This window comes from Podarcis muralis, chromosome 14 (assembly GCF_964188315.1).
Source record: "Podarcis muralis chromosome 14, rPodMur119.hap1.1, whole genome shotgun sequence".
Taxonomy (NCBI): domain Eukaryota; kingdom Metazoa; phylum Chordata; class Lepidosauria; order Squamata; family Lacertidae; genus Podarcis; species Podarcis muralis.
Genome location: NC_135668.1, coordinates 22,888,431 through 22,914,480, shown reverse-complemented (window position 1 = coordinate 22,914,480; position 26,050 = coordinate 22,888,431). Strand labels below are relative to the sequence as shown.

Below are 26,050 nucleotides of genomic sequence, written 5' to 3'. Positions count from 1 at the left end.
AACAAATCGGCTCCCGAACGCCGCAAACCCGAAAGTGAGTGTTCCAGTTTTTGAACCTTCTTTTGGAACCCGAACATCTGACAGGGCTTCCGTGGCTTCTGATTGGCTGCAGGAGCTTCCTGCAGCCAATCAGAAGCCGCGCTTTGGTTCCCGAACGTTTTGGAAGTCGAATGGAGTTCCAGAACGAATTCTGTTCAACTTCCAAGGTATTGGGGTACTGGAATGGGAATTCTATTTGAAGTGGGGAGCTAAGCATGGTGGTGGTAGAGCCCATGCTTTATGTATGTATTTATTTAGTTTATATCCTGCCCTTTCTCCCCAAAAAGCTAGGGCTGCAAACACACAATTGAAAGATATTAAAACGATTTCAACACAATGGCACTGGGGGAAATCTCTATTTAAAGGCTTGTTGGTAGAGGAAGATAGGTGCCTAAAAGATGATAGGGATAGCACCTGCCTAATATTTAATGAGTTTTATTCATCATCATATTTCCCCAGGGTAAACCACATTCAAAGCACCTCCACGCAGCATTGAAGAGTTTGCGTAAGATAACTTGCTGGCTGTTAACAAGACATCAAAACTGGGATAGCTGTATAAAGAACAAGCTAAGGAAAGCTTCTCCTATTAAGAAATATTCAGAGTGGTTTAACAATCAGTTCCTTCTTCCCAGGAACTCTGGGAATTGTAGCTCTCCCAGGGGTAATAGGTTTCTCCCAACCGACCTTCAGCAACTTTAACCAACTGCAGTTCCCAGGATGGGGCACGCGAATGGAGAGCCACGAGTGTTTTAACTGGTACCATGCTGCTTTAAATGTATCGCGCTCATGACAAAAGCAGTGTCCAGTGATTTGAAGAGGTTAGGGTCTCCTGGGCTCTGAGTGAAGGAAGTTGGTAATGAATTTAGCCGCAAAGTTTTGGCCTGAGGTGCAGCTCCGGCAGCTGATGACTGACTACTTATTCCGATGTCCAGCAATTGCCTTCTCCATATTATTTTTATTTTTTTGCTGGCTACATTTTCAGGGGCTTTGATCGCCTATTCCCTTTGTGCAGGCAAATCTGCCTTGGAAATGCAACATGAAAGGGCTTGTCAAGAGCTGTTTACCTTTATGCATGTTTCATGAATGCATCTCAATTTAGGGGCGGGAGGGGAGAACTGACAGTGACATTGGAACAGGATTTGCTTGCAGTTTTAAGAATATTTGCAGACTCCCAGGACTGGGCTGAGGCCAGGAGGCAAGATGCATAGTCTTAACTTCCACCCCAGAGCTGAGTCATTTTCAGTTTTTTCATCACCTTCTTTCTTGACATTTTATTAAGAAAGCAAGCTGGGATGTGGGTGGTGCAGCCTGGCAACTAGCCAAAGAGATCAGGAAAATTCCCGGAAAACAGACCCATGGAGATTTGAAGTTCAGGGCGGGTCAGGCAGGCAAGAACAAGGCAAAGAGTAGGGAGCATTGCTGAGGAACCTGCTAGCTTAGGGGTGAGGATGCACAAATATTATTGAGAAGCATTGAAAGTAACTGAGGTTCTTACCCCTCTCCCCCCAGCCCACACACCCTGGCCTTAAGCCAATTAGATTTATATGCCTGGATTTTCCCGGACATGACTGGGATTTCAAAGGCAAAATTGACATCCGGGGGGGATTTCCGAAAGGCGGCACTTTTTCCTGGATCTTAGACGAGTCAGTTGAAAAAGCTCAACAACTTTTGGGGTACCCTGGTTTTTAAATTTTTGAAACATGGCAACCCTAAATTAGAACGTTTTCGCTGTTTTAGAATATTTCTGTTCTCTCTTTGTTTCCTTAAATTGTGGATACATTCGCTGCCCTGGGCTCCCTTAGGAGGAAAGGCGGGATAGAAATTCAAAAATAATATTATTATAATTTATTATTTATACTTCTCCCATCTGGCTGGGTTTCCCCAGCTACTCTGGGCGGCTCCAACCGAATGTTAAAAACACAATACAGCATTAAAAACTTCCCTAAACAGGGCTGCCTTCAGATGTCTTTTAAAAGTAAGATAGTTGCTTATTGCCTTGACATCTGATGGGAGGGCGTTCCGCAGGGCAGGTGCCACTACTGAGAAGGCCCTCTGCCTGGTTCCCTGTAACTTTGCTTCTCACAGTGAGGGAACCACCAGAAGGCCCTCAGAGCTGGACCTCAGCATCTGGGCAGAACGATGGGGGTGGAGACACTCCTTCAGGTATACTGGGCTAAGGCCGTTTAGGGCTTTAAAGGTCAGCACCAACACTTTGAATTGTGCTCAGAAACGTACTGGGAGTTTTAAAGTACAATAAGAGTTTTAAAGACGAGCACCAGCATTTTGAATTGAGCCTTGTTACAGGCCTGGAGCCAGCGCAGTTTTTAAAGCACTGGTGGCAGTGAGATAAGTCTCCAGATCCCCAATTCTGCTTAGCAACCTATTTTGAACAGTTTCCAAACAAAATGTGCATCTCAGGACAGTGCCTTTTACTGTGGCACCTCAGGTTAAGTACATAATTCATTCCGGAGGTCCGTTCTTAACCTGAAACTGTTCTTAACCTGAAGCACCACTTTAGCTAATGGGGCCTTCTGCCGCCGCTGCACCGCCGGAGCATGATTTCTGTTCTCATCCTGAAGCAAAGTTCTTAACCTGAAGCACTATTTCTGGGTTAGCGGAGTCTGTAACCTGAAGCGTATGTAACCTGAGGTACCACTGTATCTACATGTCGCAGAGGGAAGTGGAGCAGCGATCGGGCAAGCTGGCTTGTCTGTCATAACTGCCTGTAATATGCCTGAATAGGCTTCCAAACAGCATCAAGGGTCTGTGACTGCAGAATATGGCAGATTAGCAGGATTTAAATTGAACAAATCAAAAACCAAAATATTAACAAAGAATTTGAGAAATGATTTAAAAGAAAAACTAGAGAGCCAACATGGAGTTAAAGTGACCAAAAAAATAAAATACCTAGGCATCTGGCTCACACCTAAAAATATAAATCTGATTGAAGACAACTATACAACGACCTGGAACAAAATAAAAAAAGATCTGGATGTATGGAGCAGAGTCAATCTTTCATGGCTTGGTAGGATGGAGGCAATAAAAATGAATATTCTTCCTAAGATGTTGTTCCTCTTCCAAAGCATCCCGCTGATCAGAGGGAATAAAATATTTAAAGACTGGCAGAAAGCACTCTCAAGATTTATATGGCAAGGTAGAAGGCCAAGGATCAGATACAAACTACTTACAGATCGAAAGGAGAGAGGAGGGCTGGCGGTACCCAACTTAAAATTATATTACGAAGCTGCCTGCTTATGTTGGGTGAAAGATTGGATAACTTTGGAAGATGTGGATTTATTAGATCTTGAAGGTGTAGACAATAGGTATGGCTGGCATGCCTACCTTTGGCTAGATAAAGGAAAAGTACATAAGGGGTTTTCGAGTCACATAATTAGAGGCCCGCTTTATGAAGTTTGGGAAAGAAACAAAAAACTGTTAGAACCAAAAACACCCTGGTGGCTGTCCCCTACAGCTATCCTATCATTTAAAAAAATAAATACGGAAGAGCAAGGCTTGACATATGAAGACCTATTGACAAGCTCCTATGAAGGCTGGAAACTAAGACCGTATGAGGAGCTGAAAGAAAAACTGAAGGACTGGTTTCAATACCACCAGATTAATGCAAGATGGACGGAAGATAGGAAAGTAGGAATGAACGAAAAAAAATCAAAATTCCAAATAGAAATAATCGAAAGTAAATGTAAGTTATTATCTAAAATGTATAACATTTTACTGGAAGCCGATACAAAAGAGGTAGAAATTAAAGAAGTTACGGTAAAGTGGGCAAGTGATTTGGGATATAATATAGAACACGAGAAATGGTCGAAATTATGGAACGAGGGAATAAAATTCACAGCAAGTGCTGCAATTAGAGAAAACTTAGAGAAGATGATATACAGATGGTATTTAACCCCAGAAAAATTAAATAGAATGTACAAGACTGGTAACAAGGCCTGCTGGAGATGTAAAACAAGTGAGGGGAACTTTATACATATGTGGTGGACATGTGAGGGAATAAAAAAATTTTGGAACCAGATATATGACGAATTAAAAAAAATATTTAGATACACGTTCCCCAAAAAACCAGAGGCCTTTTTGCTAGGGATGGTCGGAAAAGAAATACCGGAAAAAGATAAAACCCTGTTCCAATACGCAACAGCTGCGGCTAGAATACTTATTGCCCAAAATTGGAAAAACCCAACTTTACCAACACTGAAAGATTGGCAACTGAAATTATATGATTTTATAGAATTGGCAAGATTGACGCAAAGATTAAGAAATCAAAAAAATACAAAGTTAAAAGAGGAATGGAACAAATTTATGGTATATATCGAAGGCAATTTTAGTAACTTACCAACTACAGTAGGTCTGATCTAAATCTTCTGATGTTATAAACTAAAAACCAACACCAGCTGTAAGACGAAACTATTAAAAGTAGGCATCCGAAATCAGGAGGGAAGGAAGTCGGTGTCAGTAAACTGCAGTATGTGTTTTTTCTGTTTTGTTTTGCTTTTTTCTTTTTACTTCTTTTTTTCTTTTTTCTTTCTTTCTTTTTCATTCTGTAATGTCTGCTTAATGTTGAATGTTTCTCTTTGGTTCTGTTTTTGTGGATGTGTATGATGATGAAAACACAATAAAAAGCATTTTAAAAAAAAAAAGGGTCTGTGACTGCAGACACACCGAACTTTTAAAGCTCACAGCTTCCTCCAACGCCCCAACCCCCAAAACACCTTGGGTTTTTTATATTTAAAAAGGGTGCTGGGAATTGTAGCTCTGTGATGGGTGAACTACAGTTCCCAGGATGCTTTGTGTGGGTAGTCATATGTTTTAAATGTATGGTGTGTGGTCAAGTATCAAATATTTGCTGGTCAAGGATCAACATGGACAGCTGCACTTCGCTAGAGGAGGCGTGTATCATCTGGGGATATTTTAATTCTACAAGGCAGGGGATATTGGTTTGTAGGTTGTTTTGTTCCTGTTTTCAATCATGTATTTTGTGCTTTCATATTGTATATTTACGTTGTGAACTGCCCTGAGAGCTGCAGATGAAAGGCAGTATACCAATTAAATAAACAACTACCAACAAACAACTACAAAGAAGAGCATCAATGCAACAGTCCAGCTACAGTTTCAGGAAGTTTTGAAGTTTTATTCTGTTTTTAATGTTCTGTTGAAAGCCGCCCAGAATGGCTGGGGAAACCCAGCCAGACGGGCGTGGTAGAAATAATAAATTGTTATTATACATTATTATTACAATTCCAGATACCAAGTTGTCCATAGATATAAAAACCTCCCACTTTTATTATTGTTATTTTAAATAAAACTTATCTTTAACAGTGTTCACAGCCATTCCACACACCTAAAGCACATGGCTTTTTCGAAAGCATCCTCTGAACTGTATGAGGGACGCGGGTGGCGCTGTGGGTAAAAGCCTCAGCGCCTAGGGCTTGCCGATCGAAAGGTCGCGGTTCGAATCCCCGCGGCGGGGTGCGCTCCCGCTGCTCGGTCCCAGCGCCTGTCAACCTAGCAGTTCGAAAGCACCCCCGGGTGCAAGTAGATAAATAGGGACCGCTTACTAGCAGGAAGGTAAACAGCGTTTCCGTGTGTGGCTCTGGCTCGCCAGAGCAGCGATGTCACGCTGGCCACGTGACCCGGAAGTGTCTCCGGACAGCGCTGGCCCCCGGCCTCTAGAGTGAGATGGGTGCACAACCCTAGAGTCTGTCAAGACTGGCCCGTACGGGCAGGGGTACCTTTACCTTTACCTTTATCTTTAACAGTGTTCACAGCCATTCCACACACCTAAAGCACATGGCTTTTTCGAAAGCATCCTCTGAACTGTAGTTTGTTCAGGGTACTTGGAACTGTAGTTCTGTGCAGGGTGAACTACAGTTCCCAGGATTGGGGGGAGGGGTTCATGTGCTTTAAATAAATGGCATGTATGCAGCCAATCTCTGTTGCCTTGGGAGCATTTGCAGAGCATGAAGTTGCTGCAGAAATTGCCTCTGTTGTTGGGCAATTGTTTACGACCGGCTGTGTTTTTGGATGCTATAATTCAAATCTTATCGGAACAGTCCTGCCCAGTGGTGCACTGGGTTTGGGGCAGAAGTCCAGGGCACCACCAGCAGAATGTGAAGGAGCTATCCTCTGAACCTAACAAGACCAGCTTCCCAAATTGTGTGAAGTACATGAAGCAGAACGGTGCCAACTAAAGGGGGGCACGAGACCCACCAAGTCCAGAGTTTATATTTGCCTTTCTGCACCACTAATCCTTCTCATATTTACTCAGAAATATGTTCTGTGTGCAACAAGGTTTACTTGCCAGGTAAGTGTGCCTGGGATTTCAGACTCCCTATGCAAATCATTGTTTGGAAATAAACCTTGATTAAGCAAACTCCTTAGTAAGTGGTTTGATAATTTTTTTAAGGGTTTCAGCCTAAATCTAGTTTAATTTTCATACATCTGCATCAGTATACTTGGTTATTTCTTGAAATCCGTGAACACACCCGCTGCTTTCTTTTTCTGGCTTGCTCATCTTCTGATCAATCAAGTATCGGAACAGGAAAAGGTTAATCCAATAAATTGCAGCCCCAGCCATCTGGTGTCATGCAGGACTTTGATGTCTGAGGTAACCCTGCAAGCTCTCCCTCCCCCCTACACCCCACCCCACTCCCATTTTTCTGCTGCCTTATTTATCTCACAACCCACAGCTTGGGTTTCACTCCAAGGGGACACAGATATGTCCATTAACCACCAAAGTGAAAAATTATCTGTAATTATTTCAGACCAAGGTTTCCTTTTCAGCCACAAGGTGCTGAGCGCATGGGAGAGCGCACGGGGAGCACTCCTTGCAGCATGTGATGGGTTAATGGCCTTTTAGCTTACATTGGACTTTGCAGATTGCGCTGCCTCAAATCTGACTTAAAATTCAGAGGGGTTTGGAGCTGCCTTTCCGAATAATGACAAGGTGAGTTCCCTGCGCGAGGTGGCCGTTGGATGGAGATTGCAATGGAAGCAGCTCCATTTTCCTTGACTTTGTGTTTTGTCATATATATATAGTTATTTCCTGCAAATAAAAATGGGGGAAAAATTGTAAATCCATCCAGAAAACCATCCAGAGTGCTAAATAAAGGCAATAAGAGATGGTGATAAAAGCCTTCAAAGGGGGTATTTCAGAACTCTAGAATTCTTAAAACGACTCGCATTGATGTCACACAAATCAAGAGTTATGCTTTATATTTAGAGAATGACAGACAGTTGGGCTTTTCCCCCACTAAAGAATGCTACTCTGCCGTTTTAATGTTTATGCCATAAAGCGGGGGGGGGGGGGGTGCGCGTGCAGATTTCAGGCATAATAGGGGATGTTAGAAGGCATGCAGTTAGATCAGGGTGCCTCTGAGCACATTCTGAGCTGAGGAATTGATGTTCAGTATCAGAACTCAACCATGCGTGCTCTCTCTCTCTCTCTCTCTCTCTCTCTCTCTCTCACACACACACACACACACACACACACTCCTGGTTATTGTCCTTCATTTCAGCAGTATACTTTAACTGGGAAAAGTCATTTTGTTGGTGTTATTGCCATTCTTAAACAATTGGGAATCAGGTACTTTTCCTGATCTATTGCACATTACCAAGAGATCTACCACCTACTCCCAATGTAAAGGATATGTGAGTTGCAATGTGCAGTTTATCACAATTCCTCTATTTTTTGTTCCTTAGTACACTAGCATTAAGGATAGCTTGTAAAAGAAGCCAATTGATAAAAGAGTCACCTCATCCTTTTGGCTAAAGGGGGCTTCTTCAAAGCCTAGTTTTAGTCAGAAGATGGGACCCTGCAGACACTAAGGAACACCTCTGCAGAAGAGTTTTGCCCACAGATGCCAGCTTTGCAATCCATGAGTTAAGCTCTACAACAAAATTTTATTTCTTTCTGTGTTTGCGTAATAAGTTTAATTATGCTGTACATATTTTTTTCAGCGACTCTTTGAGATTCATGCAAATGTTGTTGGGTTGTTTTGCACTGTTGAAACTAGGTTAAACGCAGAGCTGGGGCACAACGGAATTAAAAACTGCTTATATTATTAGAGCGGGTTTTTTCCAGGAAGTGGAGGAATATTGCATTTAAAATCCTGTCTCTCAAAACTCCGTGCTCAAGTTTTTCCTATCACTGTCTTTGGGTGTGCCTTATAGATCAGCCGTCACCAACCTAGTACCCTCCAGATTTCTTGGGCAGCTGAATGTCTGAAGGGCACCAGGTTTGTGAAGGCTGCTATAGACCAACAAGCACAATGGCATGTGTAGAGAGAGAGAGAGAGCACCATGGTAAAGGTAAAGGTAAAGGTAAAGGGATCCCTGCCCATTAGGTCCAGTCGTGGCCGACTCTGGGGTTGCTGCGCTCATCTCACTTTCTTGGCCGAGGGAGCCGGCATACAGCTTCTGGGTCATGTGGGCAGCATGACTAAGCCGCTTCTGGCAAACCAGAGCAGCGCACGGAAACGCCGTTTACCTTCCCGCCAGAGCAGTACCTATTTATCTACTTGCACTTTGAGGTGCTTTTGAACTGCTAGGTTGGCAGGAGCAGGGACCGAGCAACGGGAGCTCACACCCCGTCGTGGGGATTCGAACTGCCAACCTTCTGATCAGCAAGTCCTGGGCTTTGTGGTTTAACCCACAGCGCCACCCGCGTCCGTGGTAGCTGCCCCAAAATGACAGGTTGTCCTTGGAGGCTCACCAGAATCTGGGCCTGATCAACTTCTGTAGCAAGCTTAAGATATCTCTTGATAAAGCTTTCAGTATGTAGGGTTAATGTGAGGAACAGGAGAGGACTGGAATTTTGATAAGCTTTCATTGAATGGAGCTATGTATCCTCATAAGATGCATCATATTACTAGAGTTTATTTTATGCCTCTCCTTATTTTGCCCAATTTATTTTTGCTTCTCTTACCAACAAGGATTTGTTTCAGATGCTGAAGTTCATTGCAAATTTTAACATGCTAGATCCATTATATTTCTGGTAATATTAATAATACCTCAGCCTCCACCCTCCTTCCAACCCACTCTCAGCCAAACCCTGGAATTTAAGATTTCACCTGGCATAGTTTTGCAAATGCATACCAGGAGACCAGCCATCTCTTAACCTGGTCAACAGAGCAGAACTTTTTGCCTGCTTCCCAGCCTTAGATTTGAGGGTCCCTTTTCTGTCCGAGGGACCGGGGCTCTTTTATGTTGTGTCAGCAGTGGGCAGAAATAGCACTTAAGACCTGGTTGAGTGACAGAGACCTAGCTACCATATAAATTTTCAATAATGCCCCACACAGAGATGCTACATCTGAGGCATTGTGGGAAATTGGAATGGCAGATAGACCTGGCCGCCTGGCACTGTGTTGAATACTAAACTGCAAGAAGTGAGCTTACAGGGAACCAGGCACAGGGCCTTCTCGGTAGATGCCAAGGAAATAAACAACTGCAGTGGTACCTCAGGTTACATACACTTCAGGTTACATACGCTTCAGGTTACAGAATCCACTAACCCAGAAATAGTGCTTCAGGTTAAGAACTTTGCTTCAGGATGAAAACAGAAATCATGCTCTGGTGGCGCAGCAACAGCAGGAGGCCCCATTAGCTAAAGTGGTCTTCAGGTTAAGAACAGTTTCAGGTTAAGTACGGACCTCCAGAACGAATTAAGTACTTAACCTGAGGTACCACTGTATCTGACTTTTGGAAGACATCTGAAGGCAGCCCTGTTTAGGGAAGTTTTTAATGTTTGATGTTTTATCATGTTTTTAATATTCTGTTGGGAGCCGTCCAGAGTGGCTGGGGAAACCCAGCCTGAGGGGTGGGGTAGAAATAATAATATGTTGTTGTTGTTGTTGTTGTTGTTGTTGTTGTTGTTGTTGTTGTTGTTGTTGTTGTTAACTGGAGGAAAGGAGGGCAGACATCAAGGGTGGGCCCTTCCTTGGACCCCAGCATCTACCCAAGAATTCAGGGTAAGGTGGTGCTGGCACCCTGCTGAAGCCTGCACCCCAAGTCTAGTTCCTAGTGTGGTCATCTACTTCCTTGGTTCAGCTCCCTGCCACTGGATTCGGATTCTTCCAATGGAGTCCGGCCCATAGCTGTCAACATTCCCCTTTTTTAAAGGGAAATTCCTTTATTCTGAATAGGATTCCTTGCAAGAAAAGGGTAAAGTTGACAGCTATGGTCCGGCCTCTCTGGGCATTACTCTACCATGCCAGCTGGAGCCAATGCCAGCTCCCCAGCTTTGACCGATCATCCTGTCCTTCCCACGTTCTATAAGGCCTGGGAGGATCGTATGGGAGATTATTGATGCCTTCGCAGCTTAATGGCGCAAATCCCAGGAGCCGTCTCGGCTGTCTCAGCGACCTGAGCTCTGTTTTGAATAATTGACGAGTTAGTCAGACTTTATGGGTAATCCAAGATGCCTTATTCAAGGGTATTTGCGGACAGCTGCAGATGGAGCCCAACTCTTCCCCCTGTTTTAGGGTGTGCTTTCTGAGGGTGAAGAGAACCCCATATGGCAGTTATTGCTTTGTCAGTAGGGGGTTGCACTTAAGCTTCTTCTTTCAGCCCATTGAGTGTTTGTGGAAGGTTACCAGACGGGTAGCCGTGTCAAGTCTTTAGCAGCAGCAAAACCAATCCAAGAGCCCTGTAGCAGCTGACATGCCACTATTACAATGGTCTTGGTGGCTACTGCCCCTGTTCACTCTTCTCTCCAAACCCGTCTCCCCGCCAACCCCTTTGACAGTTTCCCTTGCCCCACACCTCTCACACCCCCTCACCTATCCCCCCACAGCTCACCCCGAGCCCCTCTCCCTTTTAAGGGATGGCGGGAACATTATAATGATTTTTTAAAAGCCTTTTTGCCATGGTCTTCCCAATCCTGATGCCCTCCAGATGGGGCTGATGTAGGGATGGATGAATCTGTTGACTCAGGTTCTCTTTGTTTCTCGTTTCTCCACTCTTGAGTTCAGTTCCCCTTATTTCAACGACAGTTTGTAATTTTTTAATGCCTTTATGGAACTTTCTTCTAATATATGCATTTAGGAATGCACTTTTGCCTCACACATACCTTTTTGCAAAGCAAATATCCCCCTAGTAAAATGCGTTTTTGTTTGTTATTTTCACAAATATATGGCTTTTTATGCACCACTTGGCCTAGTCTGTGCATTTTTGTACATATTACTCGGCCAGAGAACTGCATTGCAAAAGTTGGAGAAGAGCAAAGTTCAAAGGATGTCTACGTTTCAGTTCTTGGAATGTTTCAGAATGTGCAGTTTAGATAGATCTGCCTTTAAATGTGAACTGAATCAAATTTATCCCCCATCCCTAGACTGATAGGATTTGTAATCCAAATCAAGCCCAGCTAATATGGCTGTGGTGGCTGGGGTTGATCAGAGTTGCGTCATTATTTCTTGTTTATAATAATTAATTTATATATGACTTAATTGCCAAAGTGTCTTCTAGGTGGTTTACAATAGCAATTGCAAAATAAATATGTGTAATTAAAATGTGCAGTAAAAACAATTCCATCAAAACATTAAAACAAACACCCGCAATTGAATGCACAGTAAAACAAGCCTGTCAAAACAGCACAGTAATTAAAACTTTGTGTCTCTATCTAATACAGAACTATGCTAAATATGAACACTGGTAGATTGTACAACTGGTAGTTGTAGTCCAAAACATACGGAAAGCACCAGGTTGTGGGGTGGGGTGTCTTTTTGCTTGCCTCTCTGTGAAGGATCCAGGGCGCCCTTGTCTCATTAGATATCATCGGTTGGAAAGTACCTTTATTTAAGGAAGTGTCACCTCCAGTTTCATGTCCCTACTTGAAAGTGCACACATTTATTCCTTTCTCTCAGCTATTGGTCCTCTTCTCTCTCCCTCCCTCCCCAAACACTCACCAAACTTGATAGCTCAGTGGTGGACCATCTGCTATCTAGTAGCTCCAGGAAGGGGTGGGAAAGCCTCTTGACTGAAACCCTGGAGAGCTACTTCCAGTCAGTGTAAAAAGGTAAAGGTAAAGGACCCCTGGATGGTTAAGTCCAGTGAAAGGCGACTATGGGGTTGCGGCGCTCATCTCGCTTTCAGGCTGAGGGAGCCAGCGTTTGTCCACAGACAGCTTTCTGGGTCATGTGGTCAGCATGACTAAACCACTGCTGGTGCAGTGGGACACTGTGATGGAAGCCAGAGCACACGGAACTGCCTTTTACCTTCCCACCAGAGCGGTACCTATTTATCTACTTGCACTGGCGTGCTTTCGAACTGCTAGGTTGGCAGAAGCTGGGACAGAGCAATGGGAGCTCACCCCGTCACGGAGATTCGAACTGCCGACCTTCCGATCAGCAAGCCCAAGAGGCTCAGTGGTTTAGACCACAGCGCCACCCGCGTCCTTCCAGTCAGTCCTGAGATGTAGTGTCCTGAGATGAACCAATAGTCTGACTCCGTATAAGGCAGCTTCCTATGTTCCTGTGTTGAGATCCTTTTACCTGAATGTCTTTCTTTTCTGTTTTAACCTGCTGCTCTGCCATTTTTTAATTTGCAGTTTTATATTGTCATCTTGCCTGTATTTTTATTGCATTTTTAGTGTTCTACGTTGAAAGCAGCCTTTAGGCTCTCCCCATAGAAAGCGACTTCTAAGTAAATAAAAGTTCTCTCCCCTTTCTCTCTGTGTGTGCAGATCCCATGGGCATGGGGGCCAGACAGTCCTCCACTGGAGGTCTCTCCATCGGCCAGGGTCCAGCGACAGAGACTGTGGAGGGCGCTTACAGAAGTGGAGAATTCGGTAGAGCCCAGGAGCTGATTAAAGCAGCGTGTCAGGAGAGTATCTCGGCAGTGGAGAAGGTAAGGGCACAACCGTCAAAATTCTGTGCCAAAATGAAAGACGAGAAGAGTACATCCTGCAAATCAAGACATTTGCTATAGGATCTCCAGCATAACCTTGCAGCCTCTTGAATCTTGTTTCCTAGGAGACCCCTATTCCTCTCACAGAGCTACAGTTCCCAGAATGCTTTAACAATCCCTCTTCCCAGGGAACTTGGGGAATTACAGTGGTACCTCGGGTTACATACACTTCAGGTTACATAAGCTTCAGGTTACAGACTCCGCTAACCCAGAAATAGTGCTTCAGGTTAAGAACTTTGCTTCAGGATGAGAACAGAAATCGTGCTCCGGCAGCACGGCGGCAGCGGGAGGCCCCATTAGCTAAAGTGGTGCTTCAGGTTAAGAACAGTTTCAGGTTAAGAACAGACCTCCGGAACGAATTAAGTACTTAACCCGAGGTACCACTGTATAGCTCTGTAAGGTGAATAGTGTTCTCCTAACAATTCCTTGCACTCTTAACAAACTATAGTTCCTAGGGTTCTTTGTGGGGAAGCCATGACTTTTTAACATGGCCTGATAACTGTAAGGTGGAAATGAGGCCAATATCTCACGAATCCCCCATGCCCATTTAACTTCACAATGGTTGCATTTAAGAGCAGCAGGTCTCCCATTCTGTTCACAGTAACAGCATTGTGGAAAGGGTTAACCACACTTCCCACCATTGACCTGTTATTTTCCCCGCTGGGGAGCAACTCTGAGGGAGAATATGATTGAGATCCAGAAAACAGCAGGGGTGTATACGGGGAAAATACCCCTCTACCCACCTCTACCCCTATGGTCAAAATCATAGGCTAACCCTGCTAAGCTCTCCCACAGTGGGTTACTTTGGCCTACTCACTTCTAGATTCTTCTCTAGCTACCCCTCCACCAAGGATGAGGAACCAGTGGCCTTTCAGAAGAGTTTGGACTCCAACTCCCATCAGTCCCAGACAGTGTGGTCAGTGGTCATGGATGATGGGAGTTGTAGGCTAACGACACCTTGTGAGCTACAGCTTCCTCACGTCAGGATATCCTGATGAGATCGAGAAGGCCATTTTATGAAATTCCGGGCCATGTCGCCACCCCCACAAAACATCTTATGGAGAAAGTAGGTAGAGAGACAAACAAAGCATCCGAACTTGTGGGCATCCAGCAAAGCTGAACGTTGGAAGATTCAGGATAGATTTTTTAAAACTGTGGAACCTCGTCCCATACAAGGCATTGGTGGCCACCAACCTAGGGGGCTTTAAAAGAGGATTAGACAAATTCATGGAGGATAAGGCTAACAGTGGCTACTAGCCAGGATGGCTATGCTCTGTCTCCACAGGAGGGGAGAAGCTCAGGTGCTATAGTTGCAGGTTCCCCAGTGTTATGGGAGTGGCTACTACGGACTAGGTGGGCCTGATCCTGCAGGCTCTATATCAAAGATATCTTCGCTATGGCTTATGAATAACAAAAAATCTCTGTGTTTTGGTTCATTTGGGCTCATGTGCTATGTATTCCACTCCTCTTCTCCAAACCAGAGCCTCCTCTTGAGTCTTTCCACTGCCTATGGAGACCTTGAGACCGTGAGGTATTTGCTGAAAGAAGCATGTGTGACTTTGCCCCTGGAACCCAACGACGATAACCCAGCTGTTGTGGCAGCATATTTTGGGCATACAGACGTTGCTAAAGAACTGCTGGATTCTTTTCATGGTAGGTTCTTCTCCTGCCCATCCCATTAGCCTTTGAGGTGCTTGTTAAAGCTACTTTGCCTCTAGCACCTTCCACTGAAGGGCCATAGCTCAGTGGTAGAGCATCCACCTTGCAGGCTGAAGGTCCCACATTTAAGCCCCAGCATCTCCAGGTAGGGTTGGGGGGATGTCCCCTGTCTGAAATCCTTGACCAATGATTTTACTCAGTGTTCCATCTTTCTGTGTTCCATCTTTCTGTGTTCCATCTTTCTGAACCCTAGGAGCTTTCAGAAACGGGACCTTGGGAACTGTTGTTCTGCCAAGCGGCCATTTTATTTTATTTTATTTTAAAATTATTTATACATTTCAAGTTTATACCTTTCACTAATTTTATACATTTCACTAATTTTTTCAATCATTTTGACATTTCAAAACTTGACTTCTTTCCCCCTCTTTCTACGGTTCCTTAAATTTGTTGTTAATATCGTCTGCATATCCAGATTAACTTAATTTGCTCATTTATTCACCTTCTTTAAATATATACTGTTATGAAACTGAAGGTTATTACAATAATCCCGCCAATGTTTTTATCTGTGTATAATTTATCTGTAATTATTCAATAAACCATTTCCATTCTTTTATTTAAAGAATTGTTAACTTGATTTCTTATTCTTCCAGTAAGTTTCACCATTTCTGCATATTCCATAAGTTTTTGCATCAATTCTTCCTTTGCTGGAACTTCTGCTTTTTTTCCATTTTGGGGCAAGTAATATTCTTGCTGCTATAGTAGCATACATGAATAATTTCTATACATTTTGGATAGTTCTGTCCCACCAAGCAGCCATTTTAAGCATTCTACCATTTTAAGCATTAAGGATTTGAACCTGCTTGGGCCCCTAAGCTCAGCCTTGGAGGCCCTGCTGCCTGGACCACCACTAAGTTCAATGAGATTGATACATACCAGAGTTAGGACCTTTTTCGTGGTGGCCCACATTTGTAGAAGTCTCTCTATCCTAAAGCTCTGATTGACCACCTCTCTTACCACATTTAAGTGGACCCACTGACTTAAAACAACAAACTGCCAAGCACTTTATTTATTGGAGGACTTATATACCACACTCTTCATAAAGTATCAGGGAGGTTTACAACAGTATGTTGTATGTATACTATAAAATACAAAAACCATTTAAAGCAGAACACAGTAGTCATTAAAATGGCTGGCTAATATAAAGGTTGTAAGCAGCTGCAATAGGCCTTTTGGCATGAAACTGGTTTTATTTGTGGCCCCTTATGTATTATTGCACCTGATACTGTTTTAGTTTTAAGTTTTAACTTCCGCACTGTGAAGCAGCCTTCCAAGGGCTTTTCCTACAAGGCAAGGTATTTATAAACAGTGCAGCAATAAATTGTAATAACAGTTTAATAGGGAAGCTCCTTCACAAAGCAGCCGTTCCCAGGATTCCTTGGGGAAAGCCCGTGACAGGATAGTGCTTTAAATTTTACCGTGATCATGCCCTAAAGCTAGACGTTGTATTTATTTAAATTGAAAGTCGAGTTTCACAGGGCTCCAGACTCCATGCCTGATAACCAGACTATTCTGTTGACTGGCAGTCCTGAGGCTACTGAGATGGCAAATAGCCCTGGGTGTCCTGTTACAAGATAATTGACAGATGTGCTGTTTATGGGCGACGCCCCTTGTGTTTTCTTGCCTGTAAATTGCTCCAGAGCCTGACGTAGTTGTGCTTGTGCTTGTTTTGTAAAAAACAGGTCCTGCAAACATGTTGCAGCTCCTGAACTGGATGCTGGCCATTGCTTGCCAGCAGGGCCACCTGGACATAGCCAAGCTCTTGGTGCTGACATACAAAGCAGACCCTGACAGCTATGCCTTGAGAAAGAATGAGTTTGCAGCTCTGACACGATTGCCACTCTATGCAGCTATGAAAGCAGGTAATGTATGTGAATGTGGGATCTGTGGTCTCCTTTCCCTTTTAAAAACTTCGCATTCTCACTTAGGGGCAAAAGTAGAAAAGGTTGGCGTCTCGGGCTGCAAAATGGCACCATTCCCCATTCCACACTGTATTTGACACATAGAGGTTTCTTTTTTTATCAACGAGCCTCTCAGTTGGTGTTTTTTAATTACCTGGCTGTGATCACACCAGACATTTAAAGCACATAACTTCTCCCAAACTGTTTGTGAAGGGTGCTGGGAATTGTAGCTCTGTGATGGGTAAACCACAGTTCCCAGGATTTTTTGGGGGGGCGAACCTTGTGATTTAAATGTGCTTTAGCTATGTAGTGTGCACACAGGTCTTTTGGATATATGGCATTTTTGCTTTAAAAATAGCCTGAAATGTGCACACGGGTGTTACCGTATTTTTTGCCCTATAGGATGCACTTTTCCCCCTCCAAAAATGAAGGGGAAATATGTGTGCGTCCTATGGGGCGAATGCAGGCTGTCGCTGAAGCCTGGAGAGCGAGAGGCATCGGTGCGCTCCACCCCTCTCGCTCTCCACGCTTCAGGAAGTTATCCGCAAGCCTTGGGAGCCCGGCGAGAGTGCCCGCCGGGCTCGCAAGTCTTGCGGGCAGTAGCCTGCAGCCCAAAGCACGGGGCGCGCTCCAGAGCGCACCCCGTGCTTTGCACAAATGTCCGCAAGCCTTGCGAGCCCGGTGGGAGTTCCCGCCGGACTCGCAAGTCTTGTGGGCAACAGCCCCGCAAGTAAGCTCCGGGAGCGATGGCGAGGTTCTGCAACCTTGCCATCGCTCTCGGACCCATTCTGGGGGGCTGGGGACGGGGGAAGCTCGGGCTTCCCCAGCCCCGCAAGCAAGCTCCGGGAGCAATGGCGAGGTTGCGCAACCTCGCCATCGCTCCCAGACCCGTTCTGGGGACTGGGGTCAGGGGAAGCTCGGGCTTCCGCCGCCCCCAGCCCCCAGCCCCGCAAGCAAGCTCCGGGAGCGATGGCGAGGTTGAGTGCAACCTTGCCTTCGCTCCCGGACCCCCAGCCCTGAGGCTAAAAACGAAGCCAGGACAGTGAGCGGGATCCATCCCGCTTGCTGTCATGGCTTCTTTGCTCTTTGGGGCTCGGGGGGGGAATAATTTTTTTTCTTTATTCCCCCCCCCAAAAAAAAAATAAGTGCGCCTTATGGGCCGGTGCGCCCTATAGGGGAAAAATACGGTAATTTTCTTCCCTTCCATCTTCTTTGCTAGGACATGAAAAGGTTGCTGCCTTCTTGCTTGAGAATGGATCCTTCTTTTCTTCCTACGTCCTGGTGGACTGCCCCAGCACAAGCAAACAAGTTCTTCGTAAATACTTTGTAGAAGCAATCAAGTTACCTGGGAATGCCCCAGCAAAGACAGTGAGTAGGTGTTTGCATATCACAAGACAAGGGGAACTAAGTGACTTGCACTTGTTAATGCTAATAACATGCCTTTCTGGCCTCAGATACACTCCATACTTCCCCTCCCCCCCCCCCAAAAAAGTGTCTCTTTAATTCATTGCTTTAACACAGCGTGAAGACTTGAGCGCACAGTAGATCAGTCACGATGCCCCATGATAGGCCTATTTTTGTCCTGATAAGCTGGAATGAGTCAGATGACTTTCCCTGGCCTCCATTAAGGCTTGCAGCTTGAGCAGGCTGGCTGGCTGCCTGGCTTGAGCAAGCATAGGAAACCTTTGGGCCTCTAGATGTTGCTGAACTACAACTCCCATCAGCCCCAGCACTTGTGGCCAATGTTTGCCATGGTGAGCATCCATCTCCCTACTGGTGATTGTGAAGCTGAGATCAATGAGTTTGCATGTCCATCTGTGGTCTAGAGTAGAAATTAGTCAAGTGTATTCAAGTGGCATTTATTCACATTTTTAAGTCTACAAGTAATAATTGTGTTCTTTGCATTGTTCTGTTATTTCCTTTGCACTGAAACGAATGTGATTTCCACTTACAGTTTCATAAGTTAAATAGCAGAACGGTGAGACAAGTAACTTAGTGGTTGTCGGGAACCAAACTAGAGCAGCATGAAAACAGTGCTGTTGGAGCAAAATTGCAGCATTCTTACCTTCCTAGCTTAACCAAGCAGCTGAATGGCCTGGGTGCATCCCAGAGATTCAACATTTTATGCTTTTCAGTCAGAGTCATTGATGATTCCCATTAAAACCTTCACCTTTCTTTCACATTCAGGCTCTTTCTGTGAACTGGTCGAACCTTGGGCTTCCTTGGGTGGATCTCGAATGGATGCTAGACATTTCCCACCAGATAACTGAGTTGGACCTCTCTGCCAATTGCTTGACTTCCCTCCCATCAGTTATCCCTTGGGGGCTGATAAACCTCCAGAAACTAAACCTTGCTGAGAACCGGTTAAACAAACTGCCTGACGTACATTCTTCAGATGGAATCATCTGCACAAAGTACGTACCATGTCTTGGTTGGGGAACCTGTATCCCTCCCACTGCTGTGGGACTCCAGCTCTTATCATCCCTGACAACTGCCTCGCTAGATGGAGCTGATAGGATCTGGAGTCCAGTAATATTTCTTGGTCCCACAGATAATGAAAGGAACCACATGATCTCAGGTATGCCTTCTGGTAGCTTGGTAAATCTTAAGAAACCGAACCAAAGTGGTTAAAATCAGTGCAGTCCTAGTTCATATCAAACAGACAATTTTCCAAAATATATAGCAGATTTCTCTTTTGTGTTTATTTAAATCCACAGGTTGCTTGAGATCGACATTTCCAGCAACAGGTTCCTTATTCTTCCTTCTGGATTCCTGCACCTTTCCAGACTCCAAAGGCTTGTGGCTTCCAAAAATTATCTCGAAAAGTTATTAGATGCAGAGAATGGTGGGTGCATCTTAGCTAGGAATTTCCAGTTGGCCTGTGCGATCTTCCTAGCCAGTGGGTGGGGACCAGTAAACCTTGCAGGCATTCTCACTAGACCTTGCAGATTTGTGATGAAACTATCTAGCCAGAACTACCTGTGCAGGGTGACTGATGAACTGCTGATCTCTTGCCAAGAGACCTCTACCACAAACCCTACTGTGCCGTGTTTTCTCCTGCTTCTCATAAAAACATAGGAGTCTTATCCTCAGTCCTCTTTTAAAACCATCTAAGTTGGTGCTCATCACTGCCTCCTGAAGGAGAGAGGTCCATAATTTTAACTATGCCCTGTGTGAATAAATCATTTCCTTTTTCTGACCTGAACCTTCCAGTAGTAAGCTTCCAAGAGAAGAAGAACAACTCCCTATCTGCTTTCTCCGTGCTACTTTATAAACTTCTTTCATGTCACTGCTTAGTTGCCTTTTCTCTATAAAGAAGTCCCAAACACCTTACTTCATAGGGGTTTTTATGATGTAGCCCCAGAGCACCAGCAATTCAGCCCCAGAGCTCAGCATTCTTGTGCTATATAGTGCAGTGCAGTGGAGATGTTTCTCCTCATCCCTCAATTCCTTGCAGGCTACCAACTTCCTTTTAGTTTAGTTTCTCTCTCCAGTCCTTTTGTATGTCCTGTCTTTTTTTCTTTTAGTTTTGTAAACCTGGTGGCACAGCTAGTCTCATTTATTTATTTTTTACTGACACAAGCTGCTTTTAGTAGACACCAGTTGTCTGAAAATCAGGATACAGATAATTGGAAATAAAGAAAATGAATAATTTCACTGCCTGCTTATGACAATTAAGAACCTCTCATAAAATCTTCCTTTCTTCTTCTTCTTCTTCTTCTTCTTCTTCTTCTTCTTCTTCTTCTTCTTCTTCATCCTCCTCCTCTGATTCTTCTTCTTTTTCTTCTTTTTTTTAGCAGTTAACTGGATTGGATTAAGGAAGCTGCAGGAGCTGGACATCTCTGACAATAAGTTGTCGGAGCTGCCCACCCTCTTTCTCCACTGTTTGAAATCCTTGAATGTCCTGAATGCATCCAGGAATAACCTGAAGGTGTTTCCTCAGCCATGGGCCTGTCCCTTGGTAAGTCTGAACTGCAGTCGTGGCAGACGCCTTGTAAGATGGCACGTGAATTGCTTGGCATGGCTGAGGGATGCCATGTCTCTTGGGCTACAATTGGGATTCTGCCCAGTGAGCTCCCTTGAAGAGTAGATAATGCCTTGGGGATTTCTGTCCACATTCAGACTTTCTTTTCCCTCTCAATTCTAGAAATGCTGCAAAGCTGCTAGAAATGCAGTTGAATTCCTCCCGGATACTTTGGCTGTTTTCTGGAAAAATCATCTCAGGGAAGTGGATTTTTCTGATAATTCCCTGAAAGAAGTTCCCCAGTGTCTCTTCCAGCTCGAAGTAAGTGTCACTACGCTTTTGGTTGCCTTCTTTATTACAGAGAGTAAATGTAGATATAATCACTTCCCCAATTACTTTTGCGTCCCTAGAGTGGCAGAGGAACCTAGATGGAATTCAGTCGAAAGGGTGTGCTGCATGATAGGATTCCGAAAAGACCTTTGGAACCGGCTACAAAATCTAGCTTGCTAAAGCCACAATACCAGTGTAGTAGTTAAACCACAGAGCCTAGGACTTGCCGATCAGAAGGTCAGCGGTTCGAATCCCCGTGACGGAGTGAGCTCCCATTGCTAGGTCCCTGCTCCTGCCAACCTGGCAGTTCGAAAGCACATCAAAGTGCAAGTAGATAAATAGGTACCGCTCCGGCAGGAAGGTAAACGGCCTTTTCGTGTGCTGCTCTGGTCCTCCAGAAGCGGCTTAGTCATGCTGGCCACATGACCCGGAAGCTGTATGCCGGCTCCCTTGGCCAATAAAGCGAGATGAGCGCCGCAACCCCAGAGTCAGCCACGACTGGACCTAATGGTCAGGGGTCCCTTTACCTTTTAGTTATAGAGAACCAGTGCAGAGTTAGTGATTGGTGCAGAGGTAGCTAAACTGTGGCCCTCCAACTTGAGCTGTACTCTAGCTCCCATCAGCCCTGTCAGGAATGATGGGAGTTGTAGTTTGGCAGCAGCAGGAATGCCGTGGGTTAGCCACCACTCTGAAAATCAGACTAGGAATGGGAAGAACCAAAATCAGGGCCTCAACCCAGACAGGGAGCACAGTCACTGGGCGACCTTGGACCACTCCTTACCTTTTGGTCTCACCTGCCTCACAGGATAAAACCAGGTGAAGGGAGGAGCATGTACACCTCCTCAAACCTCCCTAGAAAGCGGTCAGGATAGAAATGTAAGAAATGAATACCTGCAGGAGGTTTTGTGTGTCTGTGTATGTTCTCAGACCCCCTTCAGACAGCATGGTTCCATTCAGCTACCAGCTGTCCTTTGGGGGAATTAATTACTAATTGGGATTGAATAGTCCACCCTGGAACAAGAAATGGTGAAGTCACTCATGGTGGTTGTGGCGACTGCAGCCCTTGTGTGTGGCTGATGTGGGGAAAAGCTACCTCCAGTATGTGCCTGTATTTCCAGCAGGGATGTCAGAAGGCAGCTGTCTTTGTCACAATCAGTGCTGTTTCCGTTCCACTGCAGTTTGATCTCTGCCAAAGAGTACATTTTCCCCCCATCTTGCTTTCCACTATTTAACATAAATCATGAAAGTTAGAGATTTAACATAATTAAGGAAGTCATTATTTCCACACCATTCGTTTCAACGCAAAGGAAACACAAATTTAAGGGGGGGGGGAGGAGTCATTGATTGTGGATTGTTTACAGACTGAAAAACAAACAACAGCAAATTCCAATTGATATTCTCTGGCCTGATTCCCACTTCAGATGTGGGACAGACAAGCAAACAATTTTCACTTCTGTTTTCGGTTCGAATTCTCCAGCAACCATATTTTCCAGTTAACCCCATACTTTCCTTCTAGTGGTCCAGGGAAATCATGAGTCTGATATGACTAGAGTGAATCTTGCGCCATCAAATGTGCACCCTAATTTTCGCGACATAATTTGGCCAAAAAAAAGAGTGCATTACCTTCGAGTAAATATGGTATTTGGGGGCTGAAGTTGGCTGCGTAAACTGGCTTTGGATTCCTGAGCATTAGACAGCATAGGATCTGAGCAGCTCTCATAAACACGGCTTTGTTTCCCTGAAGGAATCAAATACATGGCTAGGAAGGCACATGCCAGTCCAGCCTTTGGAACACTAGGTGGTGCTGCTGTGGCATCTTTTCCTGGGCTTATCTTTCCTCTGTGCCACCACTCTTGCTATGTTGTCATACATTATGCTATTGGTACAGTGCAGCACAACAAGAATCGCAGTAATTTAGAAACCAGAGTCCCTGGCAAGCTTGCAGTGTCTCACCAGGTGGGGATCCAGGGAAATCATGAGTCTGATATGACTACCGTATACCATTCATACAGGAAGTTGCCTTAAAGCGAGTCGGGTCATCAGGCCATCTAGGTCAATGTTGTTGACACTGTCTGGCAGCAGCTCTCATGGTGTTTCACCCAGGAGTCCTTCCCAACCCTAGCTGGAAGTGTGAAGGATTGAACCTAAGACCATTTCTTTTCATTGCATTAAGTATTCTATGGCTCTTCCCCAGAGATATTCTTTGCTGCTTACCAAAAATATAGGGTCATTCTGTAGACAAAAAGACCTATGGAATCAATGGTTCAGGGGCAGATGTTGACAGCTGTGAAATGGAATTTGAATTTCCTGATAAATTTGTAGTTCAAGCACAAGTTAACCTATTGTTGAACTAGAATATGGGTTTCCTAATTCCCATTGCAAACTACCAATGCTGTTACACTGGTATAAAGGTAAAGGGACCCCTGACCGTTAAGTCCAGTCGTGGACGACTCTGGGGTTGCGGCGCTCATCTCACTTTACTGGCCGAGGGAGCCGGCGTTTGTCTGCAGACAGCTTCCAGATCATGTGGCCAGCATGACTAAGCTGCTTCTGGCGAACCAGAGCAGCACATAGAAACGCTGTTTACCTTCCCGCCAGAGTGGTACCTGTTTATCTACTTGCACTTTGACGTGCTTTCGAACTGCTAGGTTGGCAGGAGCTGGGACTGAGCAACGGGAGCTCACCCCATCACGGGGATTCGAACCACCAACCTTCTGTTCAGCAAGCCCTAGGCTCACGTGGTTTAGACCACGTGCCACTTAGTCCATATGCCTAACCAAAATGAACCATAAGGGTTCTGCTCCTTGTTGGGGCAGGGATCATTCCTCCCTTTCTCTGTTTTTTGCTCAGGTCATTCTGTAAAACACCATACCATATAAATAAGTGATAGCCAATGAGGTGCCCTCCAGATGTTGTTGAATTACAACTCCCATTATTCCTGATCGTTGACTATCCCAGCTGGGGCTGATAGGATTTGAGGTCCAACAACATCCAGAAGGCTAAGTAAAAATAGCCTTCCAAAATTCTCCATTCTTTTTGTGAGAGGCAAATTCTGGAGCGAAATATTTGGAAGGCGAGAAAGAGGTGAAATTTTCTGATGGTTTTCCCTCAGAAAGCTCTCTCTGGCAAGCTTTCAGCTCGCTTAACAGAGAATGGAACTCTACTGTTATTTCAACTTGGTGGAAGGAGGAAGTGGATGAGCTAAGTCATGGTGAAGTTTGTTGTTTCCTTCAACAATGTTTAAAGAGTATTAAAATTGTTGCACCCACACATCTTGGATGGCAAGATCAGGTGGTCCATTTTGCAAATAATCTCTAGGAGTCGACAGAGATTCCTGCAATGGTTCAGGATAAGCTCAAAAAAGGTTTATTTTGTTGTTGTTTTTGTTTTGTTGTTAACTTTCAGCTCTACCTTTGTTGTGTCAAACTACTAGAACTTTTAACCGATTATCCATTATTGACCCCTCAAAACTGTCGCTTCCTCTTTCAGGCAATGGTGTCCTTGAAACTCTCAGGAAACCGCTTGGTCACATTACCTTCTCAGGAGAAGTGGACTTGCAGGCAGCTGAAATCACTCGATCTCTCGAGGAACCAGCTTGGAAAGTGAGTTCTTCGTGTTGGTTTTGGAGCAGTCCCACAGAGGAGGGCTCTCTGTTTCATTGGTCTTTGTTTGCATTTGCCTACAGAGCTGGCGAAGGGTGCAGAACTAAGCGGATTTCATTTTTCACTACAAGGAGCAGAGCACGTTCTGGCACCGATTCGGGTATGGAATGCGGGGAACGAAGGGCTGGGCGGGAGCTTATGAGGAGGGGGGGGGGGCTGGTTGCAATCCATTGGTCATGGCAAGAAGGATCCAGCATGCAAATTATTATCATTGCTATTCTTCTCTTCATTATTGCCCTTCCTCTGCTCACAGAGAGTTGTGTCCACCTAAGTCGTTGCATGAGCAGAATGACTTCTGCTTGCACCATGGGACTTCCACTCCATCCTGCCTGGATAGCTCAGTTGGTTAGAGCATGGTGTTGATAATGTTCAGTCCCTGTATAGGACAACTGCATATTCCTGCTTTTGCAGGGGATTGGACTAGATGATCCTCAGGGTCCCTTCAAACTCTTTTGATTCTATGATCCCCTACTTCCTCCCCTACCTTCCTGTTCTGCTGATTTCCCTAGCTCCCTGGAGCAGTTGGGAAGGCACACAGTGGGAGGAGAGGAAAGAAAGTTCAATTGTGCAAGCAGAAGCCATTCCTCTTGTGCATTGACTGAGACCCCATCCGCACCACACATTTAAAGCAGTATTACACCACTTTAAGCAGTCATTGTTTCCCCTAAAGAATCCTGGGAAGTATTGTAAAGAGGTCAAGGGTTGTTAGGAGACCCCTATTCCCATCACAGAACTGCCGTTCCCTCTTCCCAGGGAACTCTGGGAATGGTATCTTTGAGAGGGAAATAGGTAAATGGACCCCTGACCATTAGGTCCAGGCATGACTGACTCTGGGGTTGCGGCGCTCATCTCGCTTTATTGGCCAAGGGAGCCGGCATACAGCTTCTGGCTCATGTGGTCAGCATGACTAAGCCGCTTCTGGCGAACCAGAGCAGCGCATGGAAACGCCGTTTACCTTCCTGCCAGAGCGGTACCTATTTATCTACTTGCACTTTGACGTGCTTTTGAACTGCTAGGTTGGCAGGAGCAGGGACCGAGCAACGGGAGCTCACCCTGTCATGGGGATTCGAACCGCCGACCTTCTGATCAGCAAGTCCTAGGCTCCGTGGTTTAACCCACAGTGCCACCCACGTCCCGAGAGGGGAATGGGGATCTCCTAAAAAAATTCAGGACCTTTAACCAGCTTCCCCTGCCTACACCCTGAAGTCCCAGGGTGGTTTGCAACCATTAAAACATGATAGTAAAGACAGCTTAAAACACCTTTCAAAACACAGGAATAAGGTGGGTCCTTAAAATATACATCTCAAGTATCAAAAGTCAGGGGAAAGAGGTACATCTAGAGCATTCGCTGGAAGTTATAAGCTGAAGGTGGCAAATCACTTTGGTGGCAAAGGATAACTCAACTTAGGGGCTGCCACAGGGAACACCCTCTCCCAGGCCGCATGCACACACCTCAAGCTTCTGAGAGCAGTGGAATAAGCATGAGGGTACCGTCTGCCAGAGGGTGGTGCTGTGGG

General features: G+C 45.0%; 1 protein-coding gene across 2 annotated transcripts in view; it reads left to right on the top strand.

Moving 5' to 3' along the window:
• The window catches only part of LRRK1 (leucine rich repeat kinase 1), an 89,045-nt gene that overhangs the window by 19,048 nt on the left and 43,947 nt on the right, over positions 1 to 26,050 (top strand). For both annotated transcript variants that reach the window (XM_028705809.2, XM_028705811.2), the window contains 10 exons: positions 12,737 to 12,900; positions 14,442 to 14,613; positions 16,359 to 16,538; positions 17,797 to 17,945; positions 18,765 to 18,991; positions 19,295 to 19,422; positions 20,375 to 20,538; positions 20,725 to 20,862; positions 24,361 to 24,473; positions 24,557 to 24,633. In XM_028705809.2, coding sequence (XP_028561642.2) covers positions 12,737 to 12,900; positions 14,442 to 14,613; positions 16,359 to 16,538; positions 17,797 to 17,945; positions 18,765 to 18,991; positions 19,295 to 19,422; positions 20,375 to 20,538; positions 20,725 to 20,862; positions 24,361 to 24,473; positions 24,557 to 24,633 — 1,512 coding nt within the window. The remainder of the gene's footprint in view (positions 1 to 12,736; positions 12,901 to 14,441; positions 14,614 to 16,358; positions 16,539 to 17,796; positions 17,946 to 18,764; positions 18,992 to 19,294; positions 19,423 to 20,374; positions 20,539 to 20,724; positions 20,863 to 24,360; positions 24,474 to 24,556; positions 24,634 to 26,050) is intronic.